This window comes from Sparus aurata, chromosome 13 (genome assembly GCF_900880675.1).
Source record: "Sparus aurata chromosome 13, fSpaAur1.1, whole genome shotgun sequence".
In the NCBI taxonomy this organism is placed as follows: Eukaryota; Metazoa; Chordata; class Actinopteri; order Spariformes; family Sparidae; genus Sparus; species Sparus aurata.
The window spans coordinates 31,946,548-31,972,605 of NC_044199.1; the positions used below are offsets into that span (position 1 = coordinate 31,946,548).

At 41.6% G+C, this 26,058-nt stretch overlaps 1 protein-coding gene across 1 annotated transcript in view; it reads left to right on the top strand.

Moving 5' to 3' along the window:
- Positions 1-26,058, top strand: part of grk6 (G protein-coupled receptor kinase 6) — a 45,863-nt gene that overhangs the window by 1,483 nt on the left and 18,322 nt on the right. Inside the window, exon 2 of the mRNA XM_030438759.1 lies at positions 8,348-8,443. Coding sequence (XP_030294619.1) covers positions 8,348-8,443 — 96 coding nt within the window. The remainder of the gene's footprint in view (positions 1-8,347; positions 8,444-26,058) is intronic.

Here is a 26,058-nt window from a genome sequence, read left to right on the forward strand (position 1 = left end):
CTTATCTGCTCAATTCAGCTTATCTGTACGTGCTCGTATGAGGACCAGGACTCAAGCTTCGGTGTTGGCACCCATCTGCCCAGCTGAAGTGCCCTTGAGCATGGCACCGTATCTCCCAGCAGCAGCAGCAGCAGCAGGCAGGCCATGACCTCTGACCTCTCTGGAGACTAGACAAGATGTTCTTTTATCACAACATTTTATATCAGCGTGGTTAGAACCTCCTCCTGCTGGATGGACTGACTAGACTTTATCCATTCAGGTATCAGAAGACACATTTGTGTATATGCAAAGATGAGTATTTTTTTAAGGAAGTTAAACAAAATAGCAGAGCAGTGTGACGTGATAATGCAGCAAGATGATGCCAGTAAATAATCGTGTATGTTCCCTGCTCGTCACCATTGAGATTCTTGTGTTTTTTGTATGTATAAGACAGTTAATCAGACGCATCTGATTAAACAGCTTTGAAAGAAGTAGCGCTAATTACTGTATGTTGTCAAGTTCATCCAGGCTGAGGCTCGGTCCTGCTACAAACTGGAGGTGCAAGGTTTTAAATAAGTGGGCATTAATGAAGCGGCGTTGGTTTAATGAATGACAGTACTGGATGTTAGCTGGTCAAGGGTCTCTTTGTCGCCTCTATCATGGATTTCTACCTCTAAAATTCTTAAGTTTTGGTGCAAATAGTTGTAAAGTAAAAGTTTTTGGATCCACCCCCTCGTCACAGTTGCTTAAGGATAAAAATGAGCTCTGTAAAAAGAAAAAAAATTTCCTAGATCTGGAACAGAAGCATTTTAGATGGCGTTACAGTTTTAGGGTGGAGTTGTGGCAACATTAGGCAACTTCCCATGTTGACGGCTGCAGGAAACAGTTTGAACCTCAGAAAATCACAGAGCGACAGCAGGATTATACACTGAAATGAAGGACAGAAAGGGGATGAGACGGGCAACAGGTGTCATTTTAGACAGTCAAACTGAAACTGTTGAAGTGGTTTCACACGATTTTTCTAATTAAACTCTCAAACCCGTGTCCATTGAGACCAGCAGAACTGATCAGAATGACACAATGTGTGCTGGAGCTGAAAATTATAGCTACTTTCCCCACCTGGTTTTCACCTGTCAGGCCACATCAGGGTTGAATCCCATTTGCCACCCCTAAAGGACCCTTCAAGACCCTCATACATCATCACTTGATGTAAACAATATGGCGTCTTCGGCTGTGGGGGTTTCTCTCGTGTTACTGTGGCAACCAAGATGTTATCAAAATACCATTTGCCAATGAAAAGCGTGGGAGCTCGCAATCTGTTTGCAGCTTCACACTGTCAATGAAGTCATCCGGTATATAAAAACCCCACTTCATTACCTGGCAAATGGACCTTTTTCCCAGCAGCCATATTGACATTAAGTGGAAGGTAAACACAGGTTTGATTAATGACAGTTAATGAAGGTTTCCGTTTGACCTGAATGGAACAGAATCTTAATTAGTATCATCGATAACGCCTGTGTTTACCCTGCTGTTTCATGTCATAATGGCTGCTGTGAAAAAGGTCTATAGCGTAGCATTAAAGGCTAATATTAGCATCCTGTGCTCCGACACTTGCAGTCTGCACTGATATTAGCGGAGCAGCAACTTCACTGTCGGACTTTAGTGACATTTTGGGCGTCATATGCCAAATCTGTAACTCTCATGCACAAATCAGAAATAACAACTTAACATTAGCTAGCTACCCATGGTGTGAGCGCAAGGGTTGGGCTAAGTGGCTGGGGCAAGGGCTGATGGGATTGATTGTTGCAGGTTGTAACCGCTGCCTGAAAGTTCAGCCTGCATAAGCTACTCAGGGCTGAAACACATCTGGAAAATGGAGGAATGAATATCTTTATTTTCTGTCAGTGTTGTTCCAAACAGATGTGCACATTTTCCAAGCATCAAGGATACAGCAGCACTGGGTAAAGATGCAGCTTATATGTTTATCACAGAGCTTAAGATGTCAATTAATGAAAGCCACATTTCTCTGTCTTCTGTTCGACCTAAACAACTGAACATCTGTATAAAAAATTCCAGCTGTAAGTTTATATATGCAGCCACTGTGACCTACTTTAGATCATGTACATGAAGGATAATGTGGCTGACGTCATGAAGAAGTGCATAGCAGTTCAGAGATGACCTATAAATACCGACCAGTAAATCTATCAGAGTGTACTTTTCTCTTGATGTATTTCTTTGTCCCGTTTGTTTGAACCACGAGGGGGAACAACAGCTCCCTGCACCTCGAGCTGGATCTTTTCCTCTCGACTCGTTCTGCTGAATGTAGAACTACTGACCCGTTTGTAGTGTTTCTTGTGTTAGATAATACTGTTGATACGACATCTGACTCAGTAACTGAATCGCTGTGAATTAAAATCTCTCGCTAAGAGGAAGAAAGTGTTATTTCTTCTTTCTGCTGTTGTCCAAACACACAACTGTACAACAGCCTGACCTTTATAAAGTACAGGTTCAAATTAGAGAAGCTGTGATTTTGCTGTCTAAACTATTAATATACCATCAATTACTCATTTTCCAACCAAAGATATAAAACTTTGTCCAATCTAGACACTTAAATGTAGTTTTAAACCTGCTCTCTTCATCATTTGTGATGGCAAACGAAGAGTCTTTGGGTTTTTAGACTGGTGGTTGGACAAAAGACGCAATTTGAGGACGTCAGTTTGAAAATAATCTGCAGGTTGATAATGAAAACCAGAACGGCACTCAGTAGAGCGCATACCTCCGCCAAGGCCAAGCTCACTTTATTATTGGGAATTTTTGTTAGGAAATTGTAATTTTTTTTTATATAGATTCCACATGAAATGAAATGAAAATGTCCTCTCTGAAAAGGTTAAACACAGTGAGAAAAATAATTCCTGGATCCATCCCTTTATCCGGATCAGCTCCAAAAGTTAATGTGGTCTGTTCTGGGCTGAGACTCATCCTCCATCCAAGTTTCATTGAAATCCATTCAGTGGTTTTTGTGTAATCCTGCTGAGAAACCAGCAAACAAACAGACAAAAACATGCCCTCCTCAGCGGAGGTTATAATTGTTAGTTGCTGCCTGGATTCATGTTCACAGCCGAGCTGTAAGAGCCGCTGCTGGTGATAGTCTTGCTTGTGTTCAGGACAAGATGATCTCCAAAGGCCCTTAATCTCATACCATTATTTTAATGATGTGAGATTATTTTAAGGACCGTTTGGGCCCTCCTGTGGCTCAGGGCCTGGGACAGCTGACCCGGTGTTCCCCCGCTGTCGGAAGCCCCGGCAATAGCAATCACTTAAAGATACAGAATGAATAGAGCATAGTTCAAGATAATTAACCGCTTATTGATTGTCTATAGTGGCATATTGTCAATGCACAGTATTTTTAAACCTCACATGACTGGCTCTTCAGTCACACAGTCATCTGATAATGGGACCACTCAGAAGTCGTAAATATGGGGATTTTTCCCATCGCCCCTTTTCAAATCCCGCGTGACCTGAAGGCAGCATAATAACCAACACAATCATAATGTTTACCCCTTGTTTAAAATGACTGGATGTCTATCGCAAAAGGGTACTGAGTTGAGTTTTCCTCTGATTCATTTTGGGTTTGTCACTCCTTCGAGCGATGTCTAAACATGTTTGTTGTGTTGCTGTTTTCCTTCGAGTACAAGGCGCTGCCTGTTAGCTTTAGTCACTTTATTAACTTTTTTACAATGGTGTTGACTTTCCCTTAAATAGTGCAGAAAAAAAAACACTGAAGAATATAACTGGCATTTCAGAAGCACTTGTGCTCATTTGTCGTTTCAACACCGGACTCTTTGGGATTGAGGTGCGTTTGTTGTTGTTGTCATAGAGTCTTTATTAGATGTCATGACCAAGTGCTAGAAACCCTTCATGACAGAAAGGGGGGAGTGCAGCGCGACGGGGGAGGGGAGGCATTAAAGGGATATTCCGGTGTAAGTTTAATCCATGGTCTAACACACTGTGAAACTGTGTTAGACTCCCTCTCGTGAGATCAAGTTAGCAGACCGCTAATTTTTTGTTTTATCAACCTCAGAAACGACCGCACGACAACAATACACTGCAGTAAATGGATCCAAATATAAACCACCACCAAAAAGCCACAAATAATGCTCAGAACAGCACCAAACTTCAGCAACAGTACAAATAGGGTCTCAGCACATAGTCCGGGGCATCTAACCTCCGCTAGCTTAGCTGGATTTCTACTGAAAAGCTGACTAAATTTACCACTCTTCTGCAGCAGCTTCCTGTTGACGGGAAGTCCGGACGAGTCGATTACCGAGTGCAGTAGAGATGATATGATTATGACTCCATGGAAAAGCAATCAGAGTTCATATGTGTCTTACCTGCCAGTTTATAACAGTTATTATCGAGAGCGGACAGGGAAAAGAACAGAATTGAGCATTTCTAACCGCACTCCGTAATCGCCGTGTCGGGACTTCCCCGACCCGGAAGCTGATGGAGGAGAGTTGAACTCTGTTTTTAGCTTCCCAATAGAAATCCAGCTAAGCTAGCGGAGGTTAGATGCCCCGGACTATGTGCTGAGACCCTATTTGTACTGTTGCTGAAGTTTGGTGCTGTTCTGAGCATTATTTGTGGCTTTTTGGTGGCGGTTTATATTTGGATCCATTTACTGCAGTGTATTGTTTTATCGCGGTCGTTTCTGAGGTTGATAAAACTCCGTAAATTAGCGGTCTGCTAACTTGATCTCTCGAGAGGGAGTCTAACACAGTTTCACGGTGTTAGACCATGGATTAAACTTACACCGGAATATCCCTTTAAGACTCTCGTTCAGAGACTGGTTAATGTTACGAATGTGGCGTTTAGCTTGTCGTCTATCAGGAGAGCAGGATTATGTTAAAATTATGCGTCAGTCAGCTGTGTTTTTGCTCCCTGCTTCACTTTGTCATAGTGGTGGAGGTTGTGGACACACACTTACTATCAATCTGACAAATGAGCTGATTAAACAAATGATCAGTCAGTCGACGGCAAAATCCAAAACTCAACTCCGTCCCCCCCCATCAGTCCACCATCTTTACCTGCAAGAAGACGGAGGCCAGTTTGACGACAGGGAGTACGGCACCGAGGTGACCGCTCAACAGCTAACAGCAACTTCAAGTAGCAGCAGTTAGCGATCACTTTAGCGACAAAGCTAGTGGTATAAACTCCATAAATCACCTCCGTACTGACACTGGCCTCCATCGTTCTTGAAGGTGTTCATACGGCGGCTGCTGGTTAACAACAGTTAGCAGTTACATTAGCAACGTGTTAAGCTATCTGTCCAGAGCAGAAGAAAATACTTTATTCATAAAGTATGAACCAGTTTCACCCAAATGAGTGAAACAAATTAGAGAGATGTGTTTTTGTATACGCCCCAGAGTGCAGGATGAGTCATCAGAGAGTTTTATAGTTTTTCAGGGAGTTGGCTCTTGGAAAAACACCTTCAGACGGACCTTTTTAAACATCATAAAAAACATTTAAGCATCGATTCTGACTTCATGGGAACTTTAGAGGAACTGCAGGAAACTTTTTCCTTTTTTGTTGAATCTGTTGAACTGTAATATGACGATGATGAAACAAAGTGGACTTTGTTTTAGTGCCGCACCACCAGACTACAGAGCGGCTCCTTCACTCCTCGATTCATCCTGAGCACTCCGCATTCATCCGCCCGCTGACAGGCATTAAGAATGACTATAATAATTGTATTTATATAGCAACAAGACAATCTTTATAATCGAAACTGACATGGGAATAACTTTCTGCTTTATTGGACCTTTAATCTATAATACTGTATAAAATCGTCGTTAGTCAGAACCCAACATTCATCATGTCTGTCAGGCCTCAGGATAAACACTGTGTGCTTTACTGAATAAGACTGAATGTAAAAATAACCTTCTTTGTTTGAACAAAAACTCCACAGGGCATCTCTCAATGTCTCTACATGTGTAAATACTTAATAATTATACACGTAGAGACACTGAGAGGCACACTGGCAGGAAAAGAACATGTAAGGACATTTCATCTGGTGTGACGTGGTTTTTTAATCTCCTGTTGGGCTGAACTTGTGTCTCACATAGTTCATCCTGTCACACACTTTTGGTTAAATAGTCTTTAAATTCCAAACGACACCTTCGACCGCCAATTGTGTATGTTCATCGTTTTGTGGGGAATCAGTATACTGACAGACACGTCGTATTCTCGTGCCATTTGTCTTCATTTACATTTCCACTAATGCACAGGACGGACATCAGGGATCTCGTTTTCTCTCTCATCAGTCAGCTTATCAGTAATTCTGCGGCCGATGCTATCGTCTGTTTCCCGGACTCCAACAAAACATCTTGTTTGTACGATGACAATGATTCATGTTAACTCGGGCATGTCTGAGTAGCAGCTGCCTGGCAGTATTTGAATAGCAAATCCTGAAGCCTGGTATCGACTTTCTCCTCGTCAGAAGACCCGGCGTCGTCTGTGTTCACAACATCGCTGTGTTATCAGTACATACATCAGCGGCTCCTTCTCTGTTCGTTTGATCCTGGATCATTTCTAAAGGCTGTCGGCTCTGCAGATATGTCACAGCACCGGCATGATTAATGTTCAAGAACGAACTGTGACGGATGCTCAGTGAGACGTTTACAGATAGCGAGAGAGGAAGGAGCGCCTACATCATAGTTTGTGTGAACTTCCAAGTAATCCAGACCCCCTCCCCCCCCCAAAATAACCCACCTGAAGATTTATTTGAATTTCACAGTTATAAAAAACTACTTGCATGGACTTGACTGAGATTTAAACGTGATACAGCGAGCATCATGTTGGCTCTTGTTCTCGGGTGTTGCGGTGTCTGTGAATGCATCACTGTGGAGTGTATCAGCCGGAGCGCGAACGCAGAGACGACAGGAACTTCCTCTGGTTTCTCTTTTGTTCGGATCGCTCGAGTGACGTTCGCTCCTTTGTTCTGCAGTTTCTCAAGAAAACAGGGCTGCGCGGCTGCACCCGAACACACCGACATGTTCTCTCCTTGTGCGGACACTTTCAGTGCCTTGCTGTGATTCCCTGTGAGGCAAATCATAACTTTAAACTCATAATCTTTACTTAACAGCTTTAATTCACCCCAAAGAGTCCTCACAGTGTGACTTTGTGAGCAGGTTGTTGGTGGTGGATTGTAACTTAGTACAATAAGTCGAGTACAATTTTGAGTATTTCCAGTTGATGCTGCTTTATACCAGAGACAAGATAACACACAGCGATCTCTTAGATGTGGTTACTAAACACAAAACAAAGATTTGTAACGGAGGCAGGATATTTTATACTTTAACCAGCATATAAGTACATCGGTTGGACTCTATACTTTGCACTTCCACCTGTAAAGTTGCAGGTCTGGCGCTCCGAGGGCCTTGAGCTGAAAATCTCAACTTTTCAAAAAGGTGCTGGTGACATCACCGACGCCCTTTTTTCTTTTTCCCGGCCTCTGCGATAATATTGGGTGTATTTTTGTCTCCTAAGGATTATGTCATGCACCCACATCCTCCTCGCTGCGTCAAATAAAAACAAACAGACAGTAAACCACGAAGGACCAGTGTTGATCGTACAGCGCCTGTTGTCAAGATATTGTTAAGAGACACTTGTGCAGCTTCATCCCAGCGCTCACGAGCACCAGTGATCTTCTGCTCAGACAAAAACGCTATGTGGACACGGACCCTTAAGAATGAACTGATTAAATGCCATAACTCAAGATTTCTTATAATAACTATGACAAAATGTGGCTCAAATGTCTGAAGTTATGACAATGTATATCCAAGAGGTCAAAGGTCAGCTTCACTGAGTCATTATAACGTGCAGCAAAAACACTTTTCTGTCCCGAAGTCGACACCATAACTCCGGAACAGAAGGGGAGATGTCGGACACTGAATTGATAACGCTGATCTTCGGTGTGTCTGCGCTGATTGTGGAGATCTTCTGTGCTGTCGGGTTGAACGAGTGTGTGAAGCCTCCACGTGTTAGAATCTGCAGCAGCATCCATATTTGACGCCACGAGCTCACAGGTTTTGCTGATATTGAGCTCCAGGTTATAGTTGTCGCACCATGTGAGGAAGCTCACCATCAGTCCTCTGTACTCTTCTGTAAAAATAGCATCCAGATGGAGACGACTGGACTATTAATGTCACTTCTTACATATTATTCAGGACGAGCCTGTTGTTTATCATCTCTGCTGCTGTGTGGAGACGTTTAAAACCACTCGGTTTCTGTCCTGCTTTTCTTCGGACACCAAACTTAAACATCCTCCTTGGACTCGAGGTTTTAAAACCCCAAACTGTTTGTCTTCCAGGAGGCGGCGGGAACAGAAAAGGAAAGAGTAAGAAATGGAAGCAGCTGCTGCAGTTCCCCCACGTAAGTCTGTGTGAAGAGCTGCGACAAACCACAGGTAAGAAACTCGCCGTCTTTTACAGGAGAGGAAGTCTCACAGTATGTGTGGTGTTGAATGTGTCGAGGCCTTTGAAACTGATTTGAACTCATTCTGTCAAGGACGAATTAGTTGTTGCTCTACTTTAACACCCCTTCAGCTAAACAAATCTTGTGTAGCGATCACCAGACACCCTTATCGCCAAGATCTTTACTTTGTGGTCCGGAGGAGAAGTAAATGTGAATCTCTTTAAAATCCTGTGACACTCCTTTTTTGACACACAGTCTGTTTTGTGGTCGGCAGCGAAAAGTTCGTTGGCAGCAGGGGTGCCCGGACGTTTTTCCCTCCAAAGGTCAAAACTGAAGCTAAATGGCAAACACATGTGTGGTATTGTTGTGTAGACACTAACTGACACCGCCTAATTATCTGACTCCTGGTGCAAAGCGTCACCGCCATGCTCTGGTTATGAGAAATAATCAATAATTAGTTATCTCACATATTTCAGGACCATTTTTACCTCATAAAAAGTAAAACAGCATAAACATAACTTTTGTTTTCAAAGGGCGAGCCAACTGTGAGCAACCCTGCGCCACAGCTTTGATTAATTGGTTGGGTGTGTAAATGCTCTGGTGCCTACATTACCCACAATGCAGCTTAGCCACTGAGTGACATCACTGGAGGTTTTTAATTGGAATTACACGCTGCTTTCTCTGGAGCGCCAAAATGCTTGATATGGGCACTACGTAGTGAATAAACAAGCTGTTCTCCGAGGAAAATAAGGTACTGGGACACTGTTTGAAGATAGAAAGGTGGCAGGGTCCGCCACATATAAACAAAGCAAAATAGTATGAAACTGTGTCGTCCTTTACGGTCAGTGTGTTTATTCAGTCATGCAAACAAAGAGATTTTGTTAATTTAAACAAAACTCAACCAATAAAGATCTTTCTCTTCTGATTAAAATGTCCCCCCAAAAACTACGTAGTGCACCTTTAAACTACTCTGTATATAACCCTTTAAACTGCACAGAAAAATCACGTCTTCCTCGTCAAACATACAAATGCGTGATTTTACTGTAATAAACACAGCGTAGCATCTGAGACGCTATGTGTGCAATATTTTATACAACAAGCTTAAACCGTATAGACACACAGATAGACATTTATATCCAGTGTGTGTGTGTGTGTGTGTGCAGATAACTGATCAACAGATTTGATATAAATATAAATATAAAGCACATTGCCTTCTCCACTTGCACGTGCATGGTGTGCATCATGATCACAGGGTTGTTCCCTCTTTACTGAGAGGCCGGTCTGAGTTCACGTATGAAAACTTAAAAGGAAAATTCACCCTAAAACTATAATTTCATGCAGTCTAATCCTTTTTCTCTATGGAGGGGAAAAAGTCCTAACAACCAGACTGGGATATTAATGTACTGTATAATTTACTACCTCTATCTATAGCTCTTTTTTACAGAGCGAGTCAGCTGTAAAATTCATGATTTGAACGGAGGATGTTTGTACGGTGGGCCCTGAGGGTCAAAACACTTCAGAAAACAAAACAAGCACACAACACGCCGTGTCCTCCAGCGCTTCAGTCACATAGCTCGGCTATTTCTGGATGAACAGATACTGAAACATGATCTAATCAATGTATAATGTTTCACTGTGTTTACATGATCAGTGTTGATTTTTCATTTCCTCCGTGTAGTCTCACAAAAATAGACACCAAGTCATCGCTGCGCTGCATGTCCATGGACTCAGCAGCAGACATCATGACACACACACAACCAGGAGAACGTCTGTGCTTCAGCCTTTAGCTGCACAGAAGTACTTTAATTAAATGTTGTTTGTTAAGAAATAGTTCACATGTAGCTCCTTCCAAAACCATTAAATGTTTCCTCGTTGTTTCTGTTTACGTACGGATCAAGAAAACGAGACACTTGCTGTTAGTCAGTGAGCTGTGCAGGTGTTAAGGTGCATTTTTCACTTCTTGCTGGAGGTTCGACTCCACCCTGTAGCTTTTGCTGCTTTCAGTTAAATTAAGCTGTCATGAAAACTCTCAAGAAGCTGTAATTGAAGTTAAAAAGATGCATAAAAAGATGTAAAAACATTCATTTTAAACCCTGACAGGACGTCACTCTGACTGTACGGTAATGCACAATGAAAAGGCGTGACATTTTACTTTTTGACCTTATCAGTCTTATCAGTCTGCTTCATCAGGATGAACCTGTTGGTCTCAACTTTCATGCAAAAGCTGGAGATTTGAAACCAGGAGGGGAAAGTACAAACAATAATCTCCTGAACTTTTGGATCAAAATACGGTTACTGTGAAGAACTCACAAACCAAATAATTATACTTGATTTATTTACATTTTGAAATACAGTCCTCAATTAATTTTATGATATAATTCCTTATTTTTAGAGCCGGTTGTTGGTATTCTTGACTTCAGGTGCAGGATTTATTTAATAGTGCTTCTTTTGTCATCGACTGATCGAGGTGCTTAATGATAATAATTATAACAAACAAAAGTAAGACATAAAACAAATTAAAAGCAATAAAATCAGGAATTCAAGAGGATTCCAACAAGAAAAATCCAACATGGAGCTAAAACAAAATATAAAATTGCAACACCAAACATCAGGATTTACGTTATATAAAAAAACAGTCGTCTTTTGCAATCGCTTCCTCTGCTTCCCGTCTGAGACCTGAACGTTGTTCTAACTTCTGTTTTTTTTTTCCTTTTCACTTTTTCTTTCCTGTTTCTCCCAAAGGACTCTCAGCTGCTCTGTCGTGTGCACACACGGAAAAACTCAGATTTAGCTGTCACGCTTGACGCTCTGTTCAAAGACAAGCAGATAAAAATCTGTCCTGACTTAACTCCTTCTTTCTTTTTTTCTGGTAAAGAGCAAATCCTTCATGCAGTTCAGGAAAAAAAAATCTAGCACATGATAACTCTGAATGCACACAGGCTGAACGAACAACTAGTCTTGCTCAAGTGGCACCGCAGAGGAAACTGTGGCCGGTGCAGTAAAAGAGGAAGCAGACTTTTGTTTTTGCTGTTTCAAACGGCAGTATGGTTACTTTCATTTTAACAGGTGACGGCTCAGAGTTTATGATACCGGAGCGGACAGAAGAAGTCCGATACGGACGCAGGAGAGGATGGAGGCGAAAGTGCAGCGACGAGATAAAGGGAACACCTTAGAATAAAGAATATAAAATCCCCAAATTCACTCATTAACACACAAATATGATTTAATGCCCCTTTTAATGCAACCGAGCCTAATGCAATATTGAATAAACCATTTATTTTTAGTTTGATCGGCATCATTAATATTCCTTTTAAAGCCATTTCAGACCTGATAGCACAACTGCTCTTTTGTGCTGATTTCAGAAAAAGTCACAGCTCTCTTACTGCACAACTCTTACGTAAAAGACACCGGTTGTTATGAGATAAAGAGCTTTTTATAACTGGTTTTATTCAGCTGTTGGGCTTTTTCTGCTGCCTTCAAACTGGGTGCACACACACACACACACACACACACACACACACACACACACAACACACCCTCAACAAAACAACCTCTGTCATCTTCCCTCTCCGGTTGTTTTATGGCTTTGTGCAGCCCAGCAGCTACCGTGCTGTAGTGTACAATACATGTCTGTGATAATGTGGAGCGCTGATAAAGCTGCTGCTTTGATGATCGTAAACCACATCCAGGAAGTGAAGAAGAGGCTTCAGTGTGAACGAGAGGCAGAGCATGAGACACGTGAACCGTTGTGGGGGATTATATTCATGTTGCTGCTTGTTGCTCTGGTTTGAGGGGGCGGAGAAGGTGTCAGACCTCCAATCCTGCAGATCAGTTCAGGACTTTCTGGATCTACATCCAGCTCGGGTCTGTGAGAAGCAGAAGAATGTTAAGAATGTGAGTGTTGGGATGACCCAGAATCACTGCTGTACGTTAACTTTTTAGGTTTTTATGCTTTATGCTTCCGTGTCTCGAGAGCACCTGGAAGAAATGTCTTTAAATTTGGCACAAACGTCCATGTGGACTCAAGGATGAACTGATTGGATTTTGGTGGTCAAAGGTTAAAGATCACTATTAAGTTTGACCTTTGACTAACAAAATCAGCGTGACCTCACAGAACACATTTCTGACACAGTTCATGACACAGTTTTACTCAAATGAATAAAAGGATTTAAATGATGAGGTGAAGAGTAGAGATGCACCGATCTATCGGTTTTGATCGGAGTTCACAAAATAGATCAAATCAGGCCGATCAGATGACGTTTAAGTATAAAGACAGTGCATTAACTGCATGCAGGGAGGGAATTTCATGGCCACTGTTGCCCCGCACTTTGGCCTTGATGCAGCGTGAAAAAAAACTCATCATACGGCCACAGCGGCCTCTGTGCCCCTGGCCCGGTCAGCGTGGCGAGCTTGCCTTTAATTACAGCCACCTGAGTGCACAGTAGTCACTCACAGTAACTTCAGTGAGTCCGCGGTTCGCGCAGGTGAAGTCTCATCATCACGATGATCTCACGTGAAAGCCTCTCAAACAGCAGCAGCGTCTCAAAACAGAAGAACGAAACTTACAGCACAGCGAGCGAGCGCAGCCGGGTTGTGACATGATACGTAACTGACTTATGTGGCAGGATTTAGTCCGGTAAAGTTGGAAATATATTCACAGATTCGAACTTCCCGGATCAATAACTCATAAGTGAAACCTTGTTAAAACACAAACGATGGCTCTTTTCTACCATAGTAAGGTAGACAACGAGCTACAACCGTATGTTAATCAAAACGAGCGTCTGGACATTAACTCTGGTCTGTATGGTCAGCCAGCTGTGAGACGAGGGCGCAGGGACCGTCTACAAAGTGCAACACTGAAAAGAGAAACTAGAAAAAATATTCAATAACTTCACTATTATTCAGAGTGTAGTGTCACCAAAATCACTCCACACATCAGTGGTCTCCTGCTGGTTATTCTACAATTTTTTGTTTGGAAAAAATGTGCTTTTCCATAATTTGGGGGAATTTCTATTGGGAGAAATATTCAATAACACTAATATTCAGTTAGGTGTCACAAGACTCACCTCACCCTAACCCTACTTAACAAAAACTACTTTCTAATGTAACTTTAACTTGATTTTGGTATAAAAAAATGTTTTAATACACAATCCATGTCTAATTATAAATTAGGATGTTATGATATCAGTCTGAAAGGTAAATCAACACATTTTACTCAGTGGCCTTTGTGCCCTGTCATGTGGCCTTGGTGCCCCTGAAAAAAAACTGAAGGCCAAATGAACTTGCCCCTAAAATGATGAAAATCCCACCCTGACTGCATTCCCACTAGTAAGCTACAGTTACTCTATGTAAGCTGAGTCCAAGTTGTCTCTCAGAGTCTCTAGAGTGTGAAATATTGCACATTGCCTCAGTCTGCAATAAAACGGTGGTCAATTCATTATACTTTCTCATCTCCTAATTTTTATACTTAATAATACAATGTCAATGTTGTGTAAGAAGAATCATTAATTACATATATGAAAGTTATACAAGACAATAATATAGAAGAATTTATGGATTTGACACTGTGATCGCTGATCAGCAATATCGGGATCGGCAGATATTGCTTTCAGTGATCGGTGATTGGTGATTGGCCCCAAAAATCCTGATCGGTGCATCTCTAGTGAAGAGTTGAAGGATGAAGCTTACGATTTTTAAAGTTTTGCATCGTGAGTATAAAAATACCTGTTACCGTCTCTTAAAACAAGACGTGCAGTTCATCACTAAAACAGGCATTTAACAGATATTAATGTTGCATACAGAGGACACAAAATCCAAATTAGTACAACTAAAAACTATAAGATAAAACAATATCATGACTTACAATGTAGTAAGAAAAAAAAAAGTTAACAAGAACCTCCGCCAAGGCTCAACGGGCCCGTTTTGTACTCGCTCATCCAAATTTATTATTTTTATATAATTAGTTATATTAGTGCTATATGTTTCTGAATTTAAAAGACAAGTCGAGACGACAACAAGTGGCTGCTTTATTTTATTTAATTCAAATCTCTTCACCCTATTGAGGTTAACCAGCGCAACATGTGATGTCTGTGTGATGTGAAATGTCACCACTGTTATTCGGTTTACATCAGCGTTCCATCCGTTGGAGGTCAGTCTGTGTGGCCGCGGTGCTCGTGGTGCTCGTCCAGGCGGAGTAAACACACAGGCCACATTGTTAGAAAGACATCCATTAAAGAAGATGCATTAAGGGCCCGGCTGATGAGGACTGGTGATAAACCCTGTGCTTGCTTTAGGTACAGTGTGGCGACAGGCAGACTGGAGGCAGGTTGGAGGGAAGAGGTTATATATAGTATGTGTTGTTGGACTTTTACACCAATTAGTCCACAAGTACATGTAATAAATGAGTGACTAATACCCTCCCTTTACTGTGTGGGAACTTCTCCAGGGGCGCTGTTGAACCCAGGTCCAGTTAGTGGTTCTGGTGGCTCGACTATCACTTCACTGCCGTGTTTGTTTCTTATCCTTATATATGTTTGTATCTGTGTGTTGTAGGGGTGTTACGACACTTTGATCCAGACTGATTTAATGATCATATCACCACCATCGTTGAGATTCGTCTTTAATGTTAGATTCCCACGGAGCGTCTGTGTCGCCGTTTTCATCCAACACAATCGATAGTTTTCCATTTAAATCTCTTGAACTACTGATAAAATAATATTTCTACTGAAGAGTTCAGAAATAAAACCGTCAAGTCATATTTTAGTTTCGCTTTGTGAGTTGATTTAAATGTAACTGATTGTGTTAAATGTGCGTCATCTCATATCGATCACAGGCCGCTGTATCAAATCAAAACTGTATCGTAGCAGACTTTGTGATATCGTCACATATCGTATCGTTGTCCAAAGAATCGATATGATATCGTATCGTGATGAAACTTGTGATTTACACCCACGAGTGTTTTGTACGTGTCGTATGAGCCACTGGATGTTTAAATGTCCCTCTGGACCAATAAAGTATCCATCTATCCATCGAAAGAAGTGAAAATGTTCACTTTCATTTTGAACCTGTTTCTGTTTTTAGTATCCGCCTCTTATCCTGCAGCCAACAGAACAGAGGTGGAACTACTAACTCCTACATACGTTCACTCAAGTTCTGTACTCTGTGCTTTTCTGTTGTATGTTACTGATCCGGTATCAGGTGCTGCTGATACCGACCTAATTCACTTATGATGTAGAGGTTGTGGAGCCTTAAGTTGTGCAAAACGTTTACATCCGAGAACGATAAATACTCTGGACAGAATAACAAAATTAGAACAAAGAAACAGTCAGCACACTTTCTTATAAAACTCCCTCACAGGCCGGATCTGGCCCCTGACCCTGGGTCCCATGAGCTTAACTTTATAGAACTTAACTTCTCTGACCTGCCTGACATTAGTTTCCATGTGTGCAGCATCATTCCTCACTAGAGTCATTCTTAATGATTTAATGTTATTAGAATTTGAACAAAGTTATGTAGCCAACTTATGAAATGGTCTAAAAACAAGGGAGAAAATGAGGACAAGAGCATTCAAGAGGGGAAAAAAAACCACCCAGAGGACTTCCCAGAGATACTTTACAGACAGATCCCCCCTCTGCACGTCTGGTTTCCGACATGTATTTACAGGTTTTCACATAAATAAGAGTAAACAGCTTCAGGGCCAGTCGGTTCACACCTGGAATTAACATTATTGGATCTCAGTTCTTCACTCTCTGTGGATAAACGCGCATATCGCTGGACAAAGAACATTTGCCGAATTAACAAAGAGTCCCTAATGACTAATCATGAGTTGTATTCGGTGTTTCACAATGTTTGTAAATTTTCTCCTGACGCAACAACTCACAAAATTGAGCGATTTTCAAAGGGAGTCTGGGGATTTACTCCACAGACGTCACAGAAGACAATAAAATGTTGTTTTCTTTCGTATAGTGTGCGTCAGTGATGAATCCAGTTAAAACTGCGTGTTAGAATGCAGACAGGCTGGCACAGCGATACTGCAACAAACACTTTTGTTCACTTTTCATAAGGAAAGAAAGAACTTAATGTATTGCATTTAATGCTGAATTTACGGGAAGGCATGAATGATTTTTAATTTGCCGTGACACAGCACACAAAACACAAGTTGTTGTTCTTTTGCACAGCAACTCTTAAAATCATGCAATTTGTAAAGGGAGTCTGGGGATATTGCAGTGTGTTCACCAACACCTGCTGCTAACATTGGCAGGTGAAAAGAACCATTCCGCCTGTTGTTGTGGTGCCTTCTTCTTCTTCTTGATTGGCGGAGGATGTCAGTTGAGTTGGCGGTCCTCCAGTGTGGCTCATCACACATGTGTGCTCACACTGCTGAAAGGCTGTGGTCACACCCAGACCACCTTTGAATCTGGTCCCAGTGTTCAGCTTTCAAATGTGCCCTTGATGGTGTTCACACCAGGTCCACTTGTGATCCGACCACTCAGGATGCATGTTGGCACCAAGTCTGAGCAGCCGATTAAACATCCTGGGAGTCGTGTTGCTGATGCTGAAAGCTCTGTTTGTTACATGAAGTCTTGTTGAAGCACCTTCAGTGATCAACAACGGATGTTTGAGTTTTTTATCTTCTTTCCTGCTTCGTTCCTGAGAGGTGCGACGCAAATAAGCTTTGATTTGAATGAGTTAAGTCACACACGCTGTGACACATGGAGGCAGGAAGTTCAACATGTAGCTGCACAAAACCACATGTTTTGAAAAAAAGATGTTGTCCCGGTGCGGGGTGGAGAAGAAACACTGATACACGTGGAGAAAGAAGAGTATAAATATGAGGATTAGAAAGTGAGAGAGTGAGAAATGTGAATAAGACCGTTAGAGAAAAGAAGAACTCTTTAATGATTCAGATCTGAGAGTCCTTCACTGAATTTGGGTGTTGAAAGTTTTTATGAAACCAGAAGAAAGATGTGAGTGGGAGGGAGTCTTGAGAAAGACATTCAGGAAACAGTCGACTTCCTGGTTTGTCAGAAACAGGTTGTTCTCTTCTTTTTTTTTTTTATTCTCTCCCTACATTTACACCAGATATCATTACATAACATGCAGGCAATGTGCAGCATGTCTATCTTGCACAGCGATGTCTAATAACTGTGATCTGTCAGTGTTTCTCCTTTGTGTCGGATGCAGTTCAGCCAACTAAAGCTAAAACTGCAGATGCCGTGAGCAAAACTCTAAACGTATTCAGAGAAGTTATAGTGGTTTCAGTTCTGTTTACTCTCACGTAACTGTGACAACATTTCCGATTCATTTTTTTTCAAAGTGCGATCTGCCAATTCAGATTTTGTCCAATACTGATTTTCCTTCTAGTGAACAATAACTGATGGCACAAACATGTATGTATTGATATCAAAACATAGACTTTTAATTTACACATTTTCAGGATCTTGCTTCACTCTCACTCAGAAAAGTCTCAAACATTTTTCTACATCTAGACAGAAGTGTTTTGAACCTTTTTCCTCTAATTTTGTTGCAAAAAGCAACTTTTAACAATAGGAATCGGCTGTTGTGTCCTTTCGCATTGCCAGAAAACAGGCCTTAAAGGAGAACTTTGGTCGATTTAAACATGCAGCTTCATTGCTCAAGCTACCCTTGACTTGCCAGTACCGAAGACGCAAACAAATTTGGTCCAACCATTACAGAGCTCCGTGAACGGAGATGTAGCGTTTACAGCTAACAGCATGGGGTCAGAACTTTACACTGTGTTTTAAGCGTCTTAACATGCTCCACATCTCACACCAGAAGTTATGCAACATCAGCAGACACCTTAGCACACAGCACTGTAGCGTGTATGACTCAAAATGAATAAAAAAGTAGTTAAAACAGTGTGTTTGTGCAAGGAGCTACTTACCTGTTTGTTGACATCCGTGTGTTCCGGTAGCTAGACCAAACTAGCATATCCATCGAGTGTGCACTTAACAGGCTTAACAGGCTATTGTAAGGCTCATGGCTCATGACAGGCTGTAACATGGACATGTACATTATGAACAGAAACACGAAAATGCTGGAATACGTTTCCGTCTCCGCCAGTGAGGGAGTAAGCGCACGCTCGACGGATTGACTAGTTTGGTCTAGCTACCGGAAGACGCCGATGTCAACAAACAGGTGAGTAGCTGCTTGCACAAACACACTGTTTTAACTACTTTTTTATTCAGTTTGAGTCATACACGCTACAGTGCTGTATGCTAAGGTGTCTGCTGATGTTGCATAACTTCTGGCGTGAGATGTGGAGCATGTTAAGATGCTTAAAACACAGTGTAAAGTTCTGACCCCATGCTGTTAGCGTTCAATGCTAATTCTCCGTTCATGGAGCTCTGTAATGGCTGGACCAAATTTGTTCGCATCTTCGGTGCTGGCAAGTCAAGGGTAGCTTGAGCAATGAAGCTGCATGTTTAAATCGACCGAAGTTCTCCTTTAATTGAAACTAGCATGGAGGCTAGCGACAATGATAAGACGACTTTTTTTAAAATGATTTATTCAGTCTGTCTTTTAAACTCAACACTGACTGACTGAACTACTTTGTTTGACTCGGCTATCTTCTTGAAGGTGTGTTTTAAAACCAATAACACACTTGTCTCAATCCCTGCAGTACTGTTGAGGAATCACTGCTAACGAAGAGACTCCGCTAATTCAGCTACAAACATGTTTCATGTCCTGTAACTTCTTCAAAATAAAAGCCCCCCTTAATAGTAATTTAAAGGCTTTTATTATGAAATAGTATCACAGGAAACGTTGCGTTTTCAGCAGCAGGCTGCTTGGTTTAACTCAGCGCCGTAAAACTAGTGATGGAAAATCAAATCTGTGCGACTTGGTTTGACTCGGCACGGCCGAAAGTGCTGATGGAAAACTGGCATCATGGCATCATGCTGGAAATGGGGTGAAAATGAGCGTGTCCACCCAGGAGGCATGTTTCCATCACAGCGCTGAACCCGTAACTACTACAGAGTCATTTTACCTTGGACCTAAAACTGATTGTACCCTTGAGAACAGAAGCAGAAAAACACATTTCCCAGTTAAGTCTTCTGCTCGCAATATTCTCAGTATTGTTCAGAATAAACAGAAATCTGTCTTGACTCATGCTGACGGACTTACGTCTTCCAAAGAACCAAAAGAAAGCAGATGTGGTGGAGGGACGGTGTTTAAACGAGGGATGAGGAAGTCCTCGGCGGGACGGCAGTTGTCCAACTCTCCGTACGACATAAGAGTGTTATGATGACATAACTGCAGCGCTGCCAGGGTCAGACATGTCACACAAAGTGCGTTATTTGTGGTGTGTTCAGGGTCAGTATTAAGAGTAGGTGTGATGGGGCCTGACGTAAATCATAAGACAGATATGAGGTAGTAAGAGAGAGCCTGAGATATTTTAAGGTTACAGCTGTAAACTGTCCTGATAGAAAATCATTCTTCATTCATTTACTTGTAATAAACTCTGTATTATGTTTGTTTTTTCTGATATATTTCACTGTTGTTCACTTTCCGCCCTCGTGGTTTGCTGCTGTTGTCTACGTCTCTCTTTCTGAGAGACTCGTGATGCACAGGAAATGTAGCTGCTGTGTTTGTTTTATCTCCAAATGGCAAATAGAAGCATCTTGAGTTGTGGTAAACGCCGGCTCGCCCTCCCCCTCCTGCTCGATGCTCCGGGACCTCATCTACAGCCCATTAAAGAAACTCGATCTTGCGGTGAAGCAGGTCCGCTATGGACCTTTAAAGTTCAGCTGCTGTTTCTGTCAGCAGCTCCACAACCAGGAAGTGTACATGTAGCTCGATAGAAATGTGTTTCTGCAGTCAGCAGTATTGAGACTTGGAGACTAATCTGATCGCTGTTTAAACTTCACGTTGCAGTCACGAGTCAGACTGGAGGCTGCAGGAGTTTAACCGAGCGTGAAAGCACAGATGTTTAGATTAATCGCGGTCAGCAATAACTCCCCGTGATGAATAAAGATCGTTTGTAAATGTAGACAGAGATGTCATAACTCATGTTAGATACTAGTTGGACTTGTGACTGGACTTGTGCAAGACACTTTCGATTGCAGCCACTGGAGATGAAGCAACTAGTTGGTTCACAGAAAAAGTGAATCAGCAGCAAATAAAAACAAATAAAAAGAAAGAATTTGGTTTCATTTTCCAGTAAAACTGCAAGAAATGCTCGCTGCTTATCAGATTTCAGTCTCGCAGGAAACATTGAGTAATATATTGCAACACAGTTTTTCTCCATGAAAAGCTTCAACAAACAACTTAAAGTCTGTTTGTTGCGGCGTCCTCTCTGCTTGTACGCCAACGAGCAGCAGTTTTTAAGTATCTCATGTTGATTTTATTGTGTGAACATCAGTTTTCACTTTATAGTTTTTTTTGTTTGTTTTAATTGTAGTGGTCTTTAGTTTAGATAATCATTTATTGATCCTCAGCTGGGTCTGATATGAGGCTTATTATCGGATTATTATTAAGACTAGTCTGCTCCCAGGTAGAGCTGTGCGATATTACGATATATATCGTAGTGCGATATAAAAATGTCTACCGTAGGATATAACCCTCTGTTGTTTATATCGTAATTTTAACGTGTAGGCTACTTGATTAGCACTGTTGCTACACTAACGTTAACGTACGCAACGGTTGTAATTTAATACGCCGTCTAAAGCACAACTCAACGTCGGAATGACCGTTGCATATCGACATTTTGAGTTCAAAACAAGTTTATTGTATGAAGGCGAATGTAACTGCTAATGCTTTGTGGTTGCATATTTACGTCACCCACAAGGACTCGTTTACGGCACCGGTCGCTCGGGAGTAATCAGAGGCAAAGCAGCATGGTGGAGACGGAGGAGGACGCAATGGAAGATGAAAATAACGTTACTAGTAACGTTACATCAGACACTGATACAGAAGCAGAACCCCAAGAAGATTTGTGCCGAAAAGGGGGAACTGGAATTCCATCGTTTGGATTTGGTTTGGGTTTAAAAAGTCAGACACCAACCAGACAACGGTAAACTGCAAAACATGCCGCCAACAAGTTGTTACTAGCGACTCAAACACATCTAATCTTTTCTACCACTTAAAGACACGCCGGGATATAGATCGCTATCGGGATATGAAATTAGCTATATCATGATATAAAATGTTGTCCATATTGCACAGCACTACTCCCAGTGAGAGCCTGAGAATGACTACAGTCCATCATGCCAACTGTGACGTAACGTGTTTTCCTTTCCCAACATTTCAACTTAACGCGTCTTCTTCTTGAGTTTGACATCAAAATGATAAATAAAATAAATTTCAGCTGAGTGAAACCAGATTAAAGATGACAGAAGTGAACAGTTGACGTAGTCACACACGAGAATCTTGCAAGTCAAAGAGTGATGCTTTATTTCCTTTCTTAATCATTTCTGGGATTCCTCTACCTCGTACCACTAAAGGAAGCTCTAATTTGAGAACGGTGGTTTTTATCCCCGTTAAATTTAGCGGAGGGCCAAATCACAAGTTAACCTCTCGGCCAGCAGAAGGTTTTATGAGCCGCACAGTTTAGAAGCTACGCAGAAGATGCGGGTCATTGTATACCCAGGAAGTAGAGGTTTCTCAGATCTCGTTATACGTCCATGGTGCAGTAAACGAGCACGACTCGGGTGAAACGCCCCTTTAATTCTTTCAAGCTTAATGTTTGCTGAGTCACTCCCCCTCTGACACAGTGACTGATGCCTCGCTCTGTCAGGTTCTGCTCTGTTTTATCCCACTTTATGACTTCTTTCTGCTCCACTTATCTCTCCTCTGTTCTGCTCTGCTACGTCCTCTTTGTTCGCCTCCGTTTCTCCTCTAATGATCTCTTTTCCCTCCACTCTACTCCAACGTACTTCCTACGTCCTGCTGTAGAGTGAACAGAGCAGGACAGATAGCCCGAGGCAGAGAGAGAAATAAAGCAAAGCGTGGAAGGAAGCTGAACAGAGATCGACATCTCGGAGGCAACAACAAGAAAATCATCATGTTGTTCCATTCAAACGACTCTAATTAACAGCCCTCATTGACGGGGTATCCAAAAATTAGCTTTATTACAGTTCATGACGCTACACTGTCGATCCCACACGGGTTACTCATGTGTGAACTATAACGGCCCTCAGTTCTGGGAGCTTTCATTGTGCGGTCGTGGATCAGTGGACTTTCTCAATACATCAACGGAGGTGTGAAGTTACATGAAAGGAGCTCCAGGACTGTACAGAACATGCTGTACATCATCAAACAGAGAACCTACACAAAGACGCCTCTGTCGGGCCTCCGCAGGCCACAGGGTCCCCGCAGTAAAACTGTTATGCCACGGGTTTGAAACCGGAGCGAGGCCTCTGCACTTCTGACTCCCTCTATCTCTACATCTGTTTGTCTCTTCAAAGAATAATCGGAGGAAGTAAGTAGAAGTAAACAAGCCGACATTATGTGATGGCTTCTTCACTTACGGCTCTGTGGAGTAACAAAAGGTTTTCATTGTTGCAGCCATGCGAGCAGCGAGGCTCATCGATCATTTTGCACATGCATGATCCTCAGAAGATCCCTAAAGTCCAGCCCTTCAAACACTAATGCCCTCCAGATGTCATCACCCTGAAAGGATCGCGATCTGATAGTGAAACAAGTCATTTTTCAGTTGTGACGCTCAAACAAAGCTCGTGGGAACGAGTATTTTTAGGGCCAGTATGCATCGCGTGACGTCGGAGTTTGGCCACTATGTCCAATTGGTCTGAAAGCCCAGTGATCCAGAGGGGCCGATGAAACAACGACGTGGGTTGCATTGTGGGAAATGGAAGATTTAGGGTTTTGGGAGTTAAGCTTCACTTCTGGTTCTACAGTTTTAACCACAACTGGGACAAATATAATATTGTGTTTCGCTATAAAGCCTTAAAATATCAGGATGTCTTCATATTTTGGAATCTTCTTGAAAGCACATAGTAAACGTCAGGATGTTAAATCAAACATCGCGATATATTTTACCAAACTTTAAATAACCCACAGTAATGTGGATCTGATCTGAAGTATCAGAACAGTTAAGTGAAGTCATTTTCTGTCATTTTCTGAAGATCCTGAGATAAAGATATCCACATTTTAAGACGATGTACGCAGTCTTATATCATGAGATGAATATAACACTAGATTAATATATTTCCCTGCCCTAATTTTAAAGATTTTCCTTATTGACCCACTAAATCTGTACGGATTAAACAGTCTAATTCTAATGATTTATCAGGTTAATGCTTGACAGTTCTGCCCGCGGCCGTGTACCAGCGTGGGAGAAGTCTGCTGTCAACCTTTGAAATATTCAAATGTTGTGAATGCAAATGTGAATGTTGCAAATGAGTAATTGAATGAGCTGCAACACGTTTGTCGGACTGATGAATAGATGCCGTGTGTGTTTTTGTTTGAACCGAACTTTGTCCAGAAGTTAAACTTTAAATATCTTGAAGTGACACGGACACAGAAAGCAGCAACAGGGTTTGATATTTTGTAATCCCATTGTTCTGGAGGAGTTCTGCTAGTTTGGATTTGTCTTTAATCCTCGCCTGTAAATCCTGCACAGATTCTGAGATATGAGTTTTACAGATAGAGATAGTTTTATGAGTCGGTCTGGTCTGATTAAAAGGTTTTATTCAGATCGTTTTGCTCTTTTTCTCTTCATCTTGACGACTTCTCTGCTCGTCCCCCAATCAAATTTGTTTGTCTCCTGAGGCGTTTTGCATCCAGTCACAGATGCAAATCCACATTTCCTTGATGTGGTTTTTGTCGTGAAGCACAGCTGGACAGATGAACTCAAACAACCCCGGATATATGTTAGGTATTATATACTAAACCTCTGCAGCAATAAAAGCCATAAAGTACCTCAACGTCAGCGATTCTTTTAGCACCACGCATCACAACAAATGTTTCAAGGCTGCAAGTTATTCATATTTTGGTTCATTTAAAGATCATTTTTGTGACTAATCAGTTACTTATTGTCTACACAACTTTAGCAAACAATTAAAAATGGCAACTACGAATTCATGGAGTCCAAAATAATGTCTTTACATTTTTATTTTTTGGTCGGAACAACAGTTAAAAACTCACAGATCTTCAGTTTACTAACATAGACGGGAAAGAAAACCAGAAAATATTCACATTTAAGAGTCAAATAATTAAAAGATTAAAAACAAAGGATGAAATATAATAACAATAAAGCTGTGTGCATAAGAAGACTTAAACTGGAGCTGCAGCAATACTTTCTAAGTCGCTGATGTGGTTTTATCTTTATGTATTAAAGAATGTACTTAGACTGTGAAACGTTGTTAAAAATGGAAATAAAACTAATTGGTGCATCCTCAGGACGTCTTTAAGGGTCCAACTTTAGGAACCTTTTTAATCAAACTCCAAAAAATGGTTCTATTTTCAACCAGTTTTAATCTAGACGTTAAAAGTTTTTGACCTAATAATCACAAAATCAATTCTTACGGAGTGGTTCTCTGCACAGTTCCACCAGGTAACCAGGAGTGATTGACAAGACAGATTCCCACCTCAACTCCTCTCTCGTTGGTTATTCTTCTCTCTTGTTTCATGTACGATACGTCTGCAATGAACTCCATCAGAGATCTTGGAAAACTTTACGTGAACACGCAGTTACGTTGACCGCAGACGTTTGCTTGTGCTTGTGGACTTGAAACTGAGCGACAGAAGATCAGATTGACGTGTTTTTCCCAACATCCTCACAGAAAATGTGGCTCTGCACCTTTAACTTCGATGTGAATGAGCTGATGTATGCAAATAGTATCATAAAGTCCGTCAACACCACAACAGTTGTGTGGGCGCATATTTGATTAATAAATATGTCGGCATCATTCACCGTTTCCTTCTGTCGCGCAGGTTTCAGTCAGTCAAATTTCTGCTGCATCATATTCCAGATAGCGTGCTGTATGTTCTCTTTTATGGATCAAAATACATGGAAGGTCTGATGACACATTTCCACGAGAGGAACTTTGTTAATTGTAATGTCATCGTGAGAAGTTCTGCTTTTTTTTTTCGTTGGGAGATCAAATTACCAGCAGGTCACAGGACGTCCAGGTATTTTTTATACATCGCCGTTTGGTTAAACAAATGTGCCGACCGATCACAACGAGGACGACCACGAGAAACACAAAACAAAAAACCTCTGTTTGACCATCTACTGCACTATAACCAAATCCATCTCGCCACAAAGACAACAATGTCAGTTTTATGTGAAGAGAAATTAAAATGTCCGGACGCTGTTCAGCATGTGGAGTAAAAAAAACTGGAGTCAGCTGGAGGAAATGAGGATGTCACACCGCCAAGCAGGAAGGAAAAGATGCAGATCATAGGCAAAAAATCTAATGATTATATTCTGCGTATATTCTGTTGTGGACTCTTCGACTGCTTATTAAACAGAACACATTTGAGAGGAGAAAAAAAGGAAGGAAATAAGGAAAATTGGATAAAAGGACACAAAGAGAGCCGACATCCTGCAGTGTGTGTTCTCAGAATAATGCATCAGCAGTCATGAATGATTCTCAGGAGCTGAACTACCACAAATGTAGATTT